The sequence below is a fragment of the Clupea harengus genome, chromosome 14 (genome assembly GCF_900700415.2).
Source record: "Clupea harengus chromosome 14, Ch_v2.0.2, whole genome shotgun sequence".
Classification (NCBI taxonomy): domain Eukaryota; kingdom Metazoa; phylum Chordata; class Actinopteri; order Clupeiformes; family Clupeidae; genus Clupea; species Clupea harengus.
This window is the reverse complement of record NC_045165.1, coordinates 26,269,610-26,282,254: the sequence shown is the minus strand read 5'-3', so window position 1 is coordinate 26,282,254 and position 12,645 is coordinate 26,269,610. Positions and strand designations below refer to the sequence as shown.

The 12,645-nt window shown below is 47.1% G+C and overlaps 1 protein-coding gene across 1 annotated transcript in view; it reads right to left on the bottom strand.

Annotated features, from left to right (window-relative positions):
- The window catches only part of syne1b (spectrin repeat containing, nuclear envelope 1b), a 100,819-nt gene that overhangs the window by 17,759 nt on the left and 70,415 nt on the right, over positions 1 to 12,645 (bottom strand). The window contains 19 exon segments of the mRNA XM_031580345.2: positions 75 to 303; positions 618 to 712; positions 914 to 1,061; positions 2,022 to 2,176; positions 2,592 to 2,738; positions 3,011 to 3,193; positions 3,580 to 3,784; positions 4,099 to 4,232; positions 4,751 to 4,921; positions 5,401 to 5,556; positions 6,495 to 6,650; positions 6,806 to 6,982; positions 7,160 to 7,309; positions 7,876 to 8,058; positions 9,068 to 9,200; positions 9,436 to 9,632; positions 9,969 to 10,100; positions 10,407 to 10,580; positions 12,184 to 12,384. Of these exon segments, the coding sequence (XP_031436205.1) occupies positions 75 to 303; positions 618 to 712; positions 914 to 1,061; positions 2,022 to 2,176; positions 2,592 to 2,738; positions 3,011 to 3,193; positions 3,580 to 3,784; positions 4,099 to 4,232; positions 4,751 to 4,921; positions 5,401 to 5,556; positions 6,495 to 6,650; positions 6,806 to 6,982; positions 7,160 to 7,309; positions 7,876 to 8,058; positions 9,068 to 9,200; positions 9,436 to 9,632; positions 9,969 to 10,100; positions 10,407 to 10,580; positions 12,184 to 12,384 (3,126 nt within the window).

The window sequence follows — 12,645 nt, the reverse complement described above, 5'->3', positions numbered from 1 at the left end:
TTGTGTGTGTGTGTGTGTGTGTGTGTGTGTGTGTGTGTGTGTGTGTGTGTGTGTGTGTGTGTGTGCTTCTGTACCTGCACTGCGTCCAGCACGGCACGGGCCTGCTGCAGGGGGACGGGCGGCTTGAGCGCGGTGGGCGTGTGTGCCACCTCCAGCAGCCAGCGCCGCAGCTTCTCCGCCAGCTGCCTGAAGCGCTGCCACTGCCGGAGCTGGCTGTCGATGATCCCCCGCCGCTGCTGCGCCCGCCGAACCACCGCCTGCCACTGGTTACTCAGCAGAGACAGCTTCAGACTGAACTCATCACTATAGACAGAGAGAGAGAGAGGGAAAGAGAGGGAGAGAGAGAGAGGAAGAAAGAGAGAGGGAGAGAGGGAGAGAAAGATAGAGAGAGGGAGTGATAGAGAGAAAGGGTGGTGGGGGTAAAGAATATGGGAGACAGATTAGGAGATAGATAAGAGAGATCGAGAGGGGAAAAAAGATTGAGAACACAATGAAGAGAGGAAGTAAAGCAAAGGGAAAAGAGAGAGGGGAGGGGATGGTTAAATGTGTCTTATTGGCTAGTGCAAGCTGCTGCTGGTAATGATGTTGCTGCTGCTGTTGCTGCAGAGCATCCTCACCGGTCCTCCACCTGGCCCTGGTCCAGCAGCCTCTGGCCGTCACTGATGATGGAGTGAAGGATCTGCTGCCGGCTGAACATCTCCGCCTGGAACAACTACAAAAGCACAAACACACACACACATCTTTAAAGCCTAACAGACACACACACACACACATCTTTAAAGGCTAACACAAACACACACACACATCTTTAAAGCTGGGCGCATGGGCAGATTCTGGGTAGATGAGTGCGATGTGTAATAGGACTCCCATGCACGAGTAAGGAGTAAGGGTGCGGTGAGGGTCGGTGTCTGACCTCATGGGCTCTCTGCTGCTCCAGCAGACTCTGGTAGTTCCCAGAGATCTCCACCGCCAGCTTCTCCTCCGTCTCCGTCAGGAACTCCATCCACGCCTCACACTTCTCCAGGAATGTCTGCTGCTGCAGCAGGAAGGCCTGCAGCTTACTGAGGGACACACACACACACACACACAAAAAACACACACACACACACACACACACACACACACACACACACACACACACACACACACAGAGTGAAACACTTAGTGTTAGTTAAGTATGGGGAATACTGGTCTTTAGGATCTTTAGCATCAATTCGCACCAGCAGCTTTGAAGAGACGGTATGTACTTGAATCTCAGCTGTGGGACTGAATACATGTGTTTGGATTTTGTAACCAATCTCAGTGTTAATGCGTGTGTGTGCATGTTTCCGTGTGTGTGTGTGTGTGTGTGTGTGTGTGTGTGTGTGTGTGTGTGTGTGCATGTGTGCGTGTGTTCATGTGTGTGTGTGTGTGTGTGTGTGTGTGTGTGTGTGTGTCAGTGAGTTTGGGTGTGTTCATGTGTGTGTGTGTGTGTGTGTGTGTGTGTGTGTGTGTGTGTCAGTGTGTGTGTGTGTGTGTGTGTGTGTGTGTGTGTGTGTGTGCATGTGTGCGTGTGTGCGTGTGTTCATGTGTGTGTGTTTGTGTGTGTGTGTGTGTCAGTGAGTTTGGGTGTGTTCGTGTGTGTGTGTGTGTGTGTGTGTGTGTGTCTGTGTGTGTGTGTGTGTGTGTGTGTGTGTGTGTGTGTGTGTGTGTGCATGTGTGCGTGTGTTCATGTGTGTGTGTGTGTGTGTGTGTGTGTGTGTGTGTGTGTGTGTGTGTGTGTGTGTGTGTGTGTGTGTGTGTGTGTGTGTGTGTGTGTGTGTGTGTGTGTGCATGTGTGCGTGTGTTCATGTGTGTGTGTGTGTGTGTGTGTGTGTGTGTCAGTGAGTTTGGGTGTGTTCATGTGTGTGTGTGTGTGTGTGTGTGTGTGTGTGTGTGTGTGTGTGTGTGTGTGTGTGTGTGTGTGTGTGTGTGTGTGTGTGTCAGTGTGTGTGTGTGTGTGTGTGTGTGTGTGTGTGTGTGTGTGTGTGTGTGTGTAGTACCTGAATCTCTCTGTGGTGAGGGCAGAGGATGAGGCCCAGCTCCTGTTGAGGCTCTGCAGGCGTTTGATCTCGGAGTCACTGAGAGGCAGCCTATAGCCCAGCTCATTGACCTGCTCCAACTCTGAGGCCAGACCGCTGAACCTGAGCATCTGCCCCTGGCCCACACAAACCCCCACAGACACACAGAGTGAGGGAACATCCAGCATTACAAGACTGCCTACCTCATCCTGCGTTTCTGCCAGCAGAAACCTACATCATTTTGGAACTACCTCTGATTACTCTTTCACTCTCTTGCCTAGTTCACTCCCCACCTCCCTATCGCACGCTTTCTCTCCTGCAGGGAAGTCTTCATTTGACCTCCAAATAATGTCCTTCCAACCTCTATTAAAAAACGAGAGAAAACCTCTGTAATACAATGCAAGTTCTGCACAAATACTAAGCAGATGCCTTTGGTGGTAGATGTCTAGTAAAGTTTGAAAGCTTCAGGTGCACCGTCTGGGAGGTCCGGGGAGGCTGCTGCTGCTGCTGCTGTGCTGATGGGAGGGCTTCATGTGAGGGATGAGGCCTTACCTTGAGGTCGTCCATGCGGTTCTGGATGAGTGACTGGTCAGAGGAACCAGTGGGGTCCTGCCCGTTCAGCGCCTCCTCCGCCTCATGCATCCAGCTGTCCAATGTGGCCAACTGCTCCTTAAACAGCTCATAGTCCTGCACTCCCATCTGGGGGAGGATGAAAGGAGAGAAACAGAGAGCGGAGTAAGAAAAAGAGAAAGAAATCGCAAGAGAGTATATTCCTCCGGTGTAGTTCTTTTAATGCTCCTCTGATCTGCCGGCTCAAGTTTGAGATGATTTGACCTCTTACCTCAAACTAAACTAGCAACACTACACACACACACACACACACACACACACACACACACACACACACACACACACACACACACACACACACACACACACACACACACACACACACACACACACACACACACCTCCAAGATGCTCTGCTGTCTACTGAGGCTCTGCTCCAGGCGGCTGAGTCTCTGTGTGAGCATCAGCTGGTCGGACTGGATGGCTGCGGCCGCAGACGTGTCCACATGCTGCTTCAGCTGCTCCGCCACCTCCTGCAGCTGTTGCAGTAACGCATGCACCTGGGTCAGCTCCCGCAGCAGCTCCTGCACACATCAGGCAAACACACACACACACACACACACACACACACACACATTACAAAACACAAACTACAAACAGGCAGTACACGTCATGGAATGGTTCGGTCACATCAGTGTAAAAGACATCCTCTTCACATACTGTAAATATAACACCCCTAACATACAAACCTCACTAAGCCCTCACTTCAAACACACACAGTAAATATCAGTGAACACCAAGACATAAATATGCTAATAAGCCACACATATCTTGAATTGCTTGACTTGTACATCACAAAGACACAAACAAGCCAATATGCTAATATGCCACTTCATTTAACTAACATTAGGAACATATTAGAACATATCACCATCACCCAAAGAACCCCCATTCACTGCTGCAAACTCACGCCGCACTGGTGGATGTGGGCAGACACCTCCTCCTCGGGCAGCTCCTTTGCGCTGGCCGCCTTGAGCAGCGCGTCCGCCTGCTCCTCCAGTCTCTGCACGCTGGCGCCGCCCTGCCTCTGGAGCTGCTTATAGCGCTGCCACTGCTGCAGCAGTGCCTTACTGCAGCCCAGCGCCACGCACAACTCCTCCTGCAGGCTGGCCCACCTGACACACACACACACACACACGCACACACACACACACACACACACGCACACACGCACACACACACACGCACAAACGCACACACACACACACACACACACACACACACATACACACATACACACACACACACATCATATATACTTATAATACATACATATCGCATTAAGACTAAATGCATTAATACACTCTCAGTGCAGTGTTTGCGTAATGCATATGGGGTGTAAAGGAAGTTTTAGATGAACACGTTAGGTACGTCTAAGTTTAACATCAGGTAAATATGAGACAAGAGTTTCAATATGCGTGAGGCTCACTTGGCGTTGGTGTCTTTGAGGTTCAGGCTGAGGGAGTCACACACGGAGGGGTGGCACTCTCTCAGCAGCTGATCTGTCACGGCAGCCAACCGCTCCAGACTGCTCTCCTGAGTCTTCAGCTGCGCCTGTAGACTCTACACACACACACACACACACACACACACACACACACACACACACACACACACACACACACACACACACACACACACACACACACACACGGTGCCTTAGTACATCGACATCAAAATGTCACATAACCACAGCAGCAATATATATATATAACAGCCCTGACATACAAACCTCAAACCACCTCACTTCAGTCACACACAGTCACACACAGTAAATATGGGTGAACAGCAAGTCATAAATATGCTAATAACCCACATATGTCTTGAATTGCTTGACTTGTACATCACAAAGACACATCAAGCAGATATATTAATAACATGAATGCTCTCACTTACCAATTCAAAGGAATGCCATCAGAGTGCTGTTTACAAATGAGTGGTTGACTCCCACATGAGGCAGTCCAGCTAAACAGCATGTGAGCCTGGCGTTTTAAAACCTCTCCAGTTTACCACATACTACACATTTCTGTGCGAGAGCTAACCTCCCTGCCATACACAGCTCAGCTGCTTAAAGCACCCACCTGCAGCCCCTCCTCCTGCAGCTGCGCCGCCTCCAGGGAGCCGGTGAGGAGGCGCAGGCGGGAGATGGAGTAGCGGCCCTCCGTCAGGTGGCTGCCGATCTCCTCCGCCGCCTGCTTGTGCTGGGTCCACTGGTCCAGCACCGCCCTCAGGCTGACCGTCAGCTGCCCAATCTAATGAGAGCACAGCAGTACATGACATGATATTGTCAGCCGCAGGGAGATGCACACAGCTGCACATCGATGCTAGCTGCTCTCTTCCACAAAAGGACTCGCAACATATTTACATGCATTTACACTCTACAGATTTGCTTCTCTGTGCACTTTCTATCCTTCTACAGACATCATTCTATCTTTGCAAAAGGTTTTATGGTGTGTTTTATGAGTGCAAGATCTGAGGTAAAACAAGGGTAGGATAAATTACAGCTCGAATACTGAGCTCCTCTTGGGTACTGTAATGCCTCATGGCTGCCCAGACTTTATCAACTGCTGAGGGCTACTTTTGTCTTGTAACCTCATTAGGCCAACCATCTCTTTCCAGTTCACAATGTGATTATACATTCATATAAATATGATTATACATTAATATACTATAAAAATAAATATTAGAAAGAGATAGAGTGAGAGTGAAAGGCGACAGCAAATGGACAAACCAGATCGTCCATATTGGTCCAGCTCTGGTTTACGGCCTGCAGGGTCTCCATGACGATGGCACAGGCCTCGTCCGTCTTGTTCTGGACCAGAGCACACGCTTGCTCCTCCACCTTCTCCACCTCCTTCTCCTTCTCCTTCACCATCTCCTCCATCTCCTTCAGCACAGAACAAACACAAGAGAGGCTCCATTATCTACTGCCACACAGAAGGTGCAGTTGGACAGTCAAGTGAGTAGGTGACTAAGTTAGTGTGCATTAGATGCTGGACCACCAGGGATCAAAGCAGGAGAGGATTGGTACTGCGAATTAAGCTTGGAACTGGGGCAAGGGTCAGATTCCTCCTTAATTAAGTCTTTAATCGCACCCTTAATGGAAGTTAAAAAAATCTCTCTATCTCACAGCCTCTCTGCATCACAGACTAACACTGAGGGGTGCTGTATCATATATTTACATCAGTCACAGAATGTGCTGTATCATATATTTACATCAGTCACAGAATGTGCTGTATCATATATTTACATCAGTCACAGAATGTGCTGTATCATATATTTACATCAGTCACAGAATGTGCTGTATCATATATTTACATCAGTCACAGAATGTGCTGTATCATATATTTACATCAGTCACAGAATGTGCTGTATCATATATTTACATCAGTCACAGAATGTGCTGTATCATATATTTACATGAGTCACAGAATGTGCTGTATCATATATTTACATCAGTCACAGAATGTGCTGTATCATATATTTACATCAGTCACAGAATGTGCTGTATCATATATTTACATCAGTCACAGAATGTGCTGTATCATATATTTACATGAGTCACAGAATGTGCTGTATCATATATTTACATCAGTCACAGAATGTGCTGTATCATATATTTACATCAGTCACAGAATGTGCTGTATCATATATTTACATCAGTCACAGAATGTGCTGTATCATATATTTACATCAGTCACAGAATGTGCTGTATCTTATATTTCCACCACAGAGGAATAAATAAATGAAGGAATGAATAGATGAATGGATGTATGGATGGATAAGTGAGTGAGTGAGTGGGTGAGTGAGGGTAGAGGGTCCTGCCTGGCATTCTTTAAGGGCGTTCTGGACGGAGGGTAGATCTCTGAGGCAGTGCTTCCCTTTAAGCCTCTCCTCCTGGGCTAAGAGCCAGGCCTTCAGCACCTCCACGTGCCGCTCATACTCCACCCACGACTCCATCAGGCTCTCCAGAAACTGGATCTGCACACAGTACACAACACAGATGTCATCACACACACACACACACACACACACATACACACACACACACACACACACACACACACACACACACACACACACACACCGTATGAACCAGGAGGAGTACCAGGAGAAGTGGCCATATCCCCTCTTACCCTCTCAGTGATGTTGGCCTGCAGGATCTGCCAGTTGCGGTTCATGGTTCCGAGCCGCTCGGCAAAGTCAGTCTTATCACTGCGCTTCCCCATCACGTCCTGCCCGCTGACCTGCACCACCGACTGGTTCACAAAGTCCACCGTCAGCTGCTTGCAGTTCACATCCACCCTGAAGCCCTGCAACAGCCGCCATGAGGAGAATGGCAGAGATAGGGAGAAGGGAGGGAGAGTGGGGGGATCGATTAGCTTCAGTGGCAAAACATCAGAGGAAAGCACTAAGATCACCCAACATGTACTGTGCAGTTATCATTACATTAACTGCTAATATCGGTCTGAGATGAAGCTAACTGCTACCTTGTACTTCTGCAGATACTCCTGGATGACAGGTGAACCCACAGCTGATTTGAGGTTCTCCTCATCCTCCTGAAGAGTCTTGTCCATCAGGGAGATCCAGGCCACCAGCTCGGACATGGCGTGCCTGGAGGCCAGCTTCTCCATCTGAAGCTAGAATGGCAGGACAGAAGCAAACCAGTCAGACATGAACACAGCAGGAAGACGACACCATGACAAATGCACACGTTGCTATCTAATAACAAGCCTTTTGGGATTTCAGATGATGATTCCATTTTTCTTGACAGAAAGACATTTTGTATCGCAGTTATCACCGGCAGGGTAGTTTGTGAACTGGAAATGAACACACACTTTGCCAAAGCCCAGGTTGGCCACTGCATACGGCACATGTTGTGCTGAACAGGTTCACTGGAGTAAGTGAGAGGATGACAAAAATCATATGGCACCACACCAACACTCTGACCTCCAGTGTCTCCCACATGGGCTCACAAGCCCAGAACATGTGCTCAGTTCATGCCATGCCAAATCAGATGCTTACAGTCTGGGGTCCAGGAGGAGTAAATACCTCATTCAGGAGAGTCAAATGATACTTAGTCCTACAGAACACCTAAAGATCAGCCCTGAGAAAATGTGGCTAATCCTGTTAGCGATAGTCACTAATCTCCCAGAGCCTGCTGGCTGCTGGTGCTGCTGGTGCTGCTGGTGCTGCTGGTGCTTACCTGGTGCAGCTTCTCCTGGACCAGCGGGATGCGGGTGAGCAGCTCCCCCCACTGCGACTCCACCAGCGCCAGCTCGGACCTCAGCGCTGCCGTGTCCATCCGCTTCAGCCGCAGCAAATGGTTGCCCTCGCTGAGCACAGAGGCCTTCAGGGGAGAGTGCCTCTCCACCTCCTTACAGAACTCCTGCAGCGACAGATGAGAAACATTTAAACAGATAAACATTTAAAAAGGCGAATGATATCACAGTTCCCCAGCTACCACACATCACTGTGACTAAAGCCTACTATTTTCTTACTTTCGACTTTCTTTTTTTTGCTTTTATCAGGTGGATATCCACATCTGTACAGTCTAATACTATATTATAACAAGTACTGTATGTTTCACAACACAGAAACAGAACAATTTCCAAAATACAATAAAACACTTTAGATTAGCTCCACATTGACATAACCATCCTGTTATGGTGTTATGGGCATACTGGCGGTCTTTCCCTGTGTCTGCCGTTTTCCCAGTCTCTTTAAGGTGGAGTGGGCGTGGTCTCGGTCCGTACTGATTGCTGGGCGGGACTTCTCCCTTTATTAAGACGGCCTTCCCCAAGATGGCGGCGCGTGTTATCAAGAGCAGGAGGATACGACTGTTTCCCGAGGATCCCGACCTGTCTGAGCGTTCCCTGGTTTTTCCCAACACTGGACTAAAACAGAGACTTTGCCTTTTGAAGACCCTTACGCGTCCTACGCGCTTGTCACTTTTTTGCCTTGTCTTAGTTGTTTATGGGTGGTTGTTTGTTTATGCTTCCTGCACTTTTTTAGCCTAGTGGTAGACAGTGCAGGCAAGGAAGTTGCCCGGAAGACTCACCTTCTTTTTTCTTTTATCGCGAGTGAGGTAAGCTGCAGCGACTATTTATTATTTGTGAGGCTTCTTGGAGGTTCTTTTTGTTTTCTCTTCTGTTTTGACGACAACCACCATTGCATTTGTAAATAAACCAGTTATATATTTACCCGCAACTGAGAGTCTGGCCTTTTATGTTACTGGACCTTCGGTTCTTCAGGTCTGTCGTAACAGTACATACAAAATAGCACATAAGCATGTAGAGCATAGCAAGCTCCAATGAGTGCAATCTGCTCATCTGGATATTGTCATAGTCTTCACATTAGAACAAAAAAAATGAAAATATGTTTTCATATTCATGTACCAGGAAGGTGTAGAGGTGGTCTCGCACCATCCCCGGGTCCTGAGGGACCACCATGGCTTGTGTGCTCCAGTACTCCAGGTGTTCTAGAGCCCCCTGCAGCCACTGGCTCAGCTCAGTCATCTCACCCTGGTACCTGTGGAGGGGAGGAAGGGCCATGACTTATGAGGATGAGGATGAACAGTAAAAAGGATTTACACCGAAACCTGTTCACCGTGTAGGAAATGTCACAGAAACAAGGTTAGAGGACCTAAATAATAAAACAATAGGGTTGCAGTAGGATAGGAGCCAATGTGTCAAAGCGTTGGGCAAGTGTGAGCGCTGTAAATGCAGTGTTAGGAGAGTGTGGCATTGATCTCCGGCGCTCTGACCTGCTCTGGTGTTTGAGGATGGCCTCCAGCCTCTGCAGCTCCTTGCTGACCCGGGTGCTGCAGCTGAGCCAGCGCTCGCCCAGCAGGGTCAGCTGGCTCTCCAGCGCCGGGCAGCCCAGAGCCTGCAGCAGGCGACGGCCCTCCCCCAGCAGCTGCTGGAGCTCAGGCTGTCGCTCCGCCAGACGCTCACGCTGGCCCTGAGGGGGGAAGGGGAAGGGAGGACAAGGCTGTCAGAGGACCAGGATGTGCCTATTGCCACTCATATTTACTGATGTTAATGGTTAGGATCCTGTGCCTTCCAAATTGAAACTGTCTTTGTCAAAGTGTCACAATTAGTCTGTGGGTGCGAGGTCAGACATTCAAGAAATGATATTTGCTTCTTTGCTCAAACAACTTGCGGATGCTATTATTATTACAAGGTGCTACATACTGAAGTAAGTCTGCCTATCAAGTGTTGTATTATCCAGCATTACATTTCTTTGCTGTAGTCTGCTGTGCTAAATGTTCCTAGTGTCTTTCGGGTTGAGCAGTACCTGATAGAGGAGGATTCTCTCCGTCAGCCTCTCCTCTGACTCCTCCAGCAAACCCACACCAGCCAGAGTGTCCTCTGCAGTCACCAGCTCCTGGGAGAGGGTATGGCAGTCCTGCACTACACGAGTCCAGCTCTGCACACACACACACGCACACACACACACACACACACACACACGCACACACACACGCACACACACGCACACACACGCACACACACACACAGACACACGCGCACACACACACACACATACACGTACACACAGTAGATACAAAGTGTTGACACATGTACGACACAACCTGACACGTGGAGATCAACTTTCATAAATCCAGAACACTGTACTGGAACATCTTGCTCAAATGATTATGTGGCCACAGTTATTAATGCTCCACTAAACGTCTCTCTCTCATTCAATCTCTTCTCCACCTTCTCATCTCACCTCAAGGATGTGCTCAATCTCCACGCCTCTGCGGTGGGCCTGCTTGAGGATGGTCTGGGCACGTCTCAGTGTCTGCTCCAGCTCCTGGGTCTCAGAGGGCAACACAAACACACTGATCTTCCTGAAGAAGGTCTCCGTCAGGATGGTGTGAGACTCCAGGCCCTGGAAAAACTCCTGAGGGAATGACAGAGAAGAAGGAAGAAGTAGAGTAAGAAACTGGAGGAAAAGAGAGGAAACTCATACAGTAGGTCATTTTTTATCATTGTGTATATGGGCCATTCTACCGAATTGGTGCAAAGTGTGGTCCCACAACAAGAAAAACTTTTTACAAAACAATTAAGTATTTAGACATAGATATTTACTAAGAATAAGTTATGGTCTATTTAAACCCAAGACATTAAATGAGATAGGGATAAGCTAAATATATACAAAATCATCATTTATAGGGTACTTTCTATTGGGAAGTAGCTGTCCCCAACCCTGACATCTAAATTTCAATTTCTGTAAATAACACTTTTACATTTTTTTTCAATGATCTAATTTCAAAGATCTTTATGATTAAGTTTAAACAGAACTTGGAAGATTTAGATTTATTGTGGGTTTAATTTAAAAAAAAAAAAAACTATGCTCAAAAAATCATGTCCATAGTTTTCATGTCACTACCGAAACACAGGAGTTTTAGTCCATTGGCTGAGCCTGGTTTTTAGCCACACCCCTGCATTTATAAACAGGCAGTGATACTGCATCCCTGTCCCTCATGGCTGAATGGTAAGTAGCTAGATCCCATACTTTTGATATAACTGTGTTCCAAAGTCTGAAAATCAGTGTGTAACCTTAAGAATGGTCACTACCGAACACATATTTTTCTTCAATTAAGTAAACTTTTGGGGGTTTTATGCAAAGTATTATGTTTGTTTGTGTGTACACCTCTTCAAAGATTTGTTTGCTAGCCATGTACTGTACTAAATTATTTATTTATGCTCAAAGTTAGCTAGAATTGTCACTACCGAAACAGTTACTACCGAAACAGTCACACTACCAAAACATATGGTAAAGTTTCGGTAGTGACATGATCGTTTCGGTAGTGACAAAATGGAATGGTAAGATGAATTGTATAAATTGAACTTTGAAATTTGGTAAAAATTTCATTTTTATTGATTTCATTGTGAAAACCTTCGAGAAATATTTGTAAATACGCTTCAGAGAAGGGAAGGAAACACAATCTGAACAGGTTAATAATAATACTCTTTTACCATAGTGTATTACTATGTTTCTGTAGTGACAATTTTTGGGAGAGGAAAAACATTCCAACACATTCTGAAAATACAACATAAAAATTGACGGTTCTTTTACTAGAAATGTGTGCTTTAGATATGGTTCACTATACAAACGGACAAAGTTTTGGGAATAAAACATACAAATTTTCAAAATATTTCCAACCTGACTTTGCACCAATTCGGTAGAATGGCCCATATACATAATATATATCATTATATATATATCATAAAGTGTGTGCACATGGGCATGTGTTTTGTAATTGCCTAGACAAAATAACAATGCTGCCCATCAACCAAGACAAGCAAATGATAGCAGTGCAACATTCTGTCAAAGAGGTATGGAAAGTGGGAAATGACATCAATTTTTTTAAATTGTTGCTATTACATGGAACCCTGGACTTTCACTAGAGAATCCAGTCAGATACTGTAAGCTGTACAGAAGCCCTTTACACCCATGACTTGAGCAGCCCTTGGGGTGTGTTGGTGTGGGCATACAGCACCTTGTGTTTGGTCAGTAGACTGTGCACTTCCTCCACAGAGCTGGCCATCAGCTTCTGTCCGGCGGCCATCTTGTCCTGCGCCGTGTCCAGGAGGTCGGTGAGGTCCTGAAGGGCTCGCTCGTACTGGGTCTTCAGGGCCAGGTTCTGGTTGAGCCCACTACGCCGTGAGCCCACCGTCAGAACCAACTCCTCATAGGCATCCTACAGTAACCAATCATATCACATCAGGCATACTGTCAGGACAAGGCAGCACAAGAGTAACAGTACCACTCCAATATGACACTAGTGTGTGTTTGTGTGTGTGTATGAGAGTATCTGTGTGTGTGTGTGTGTGTGTGTGTGTGTGTGTGTGTGTATGAGAGTGGCTGTGTGTGTATGTGTGTGTATATGAGAGAATCTGTGTGTACATGAGAGTATCTGTGTGTGCGTGTATGAGAGTACCTGTGTGTTTGTGTATGTGTG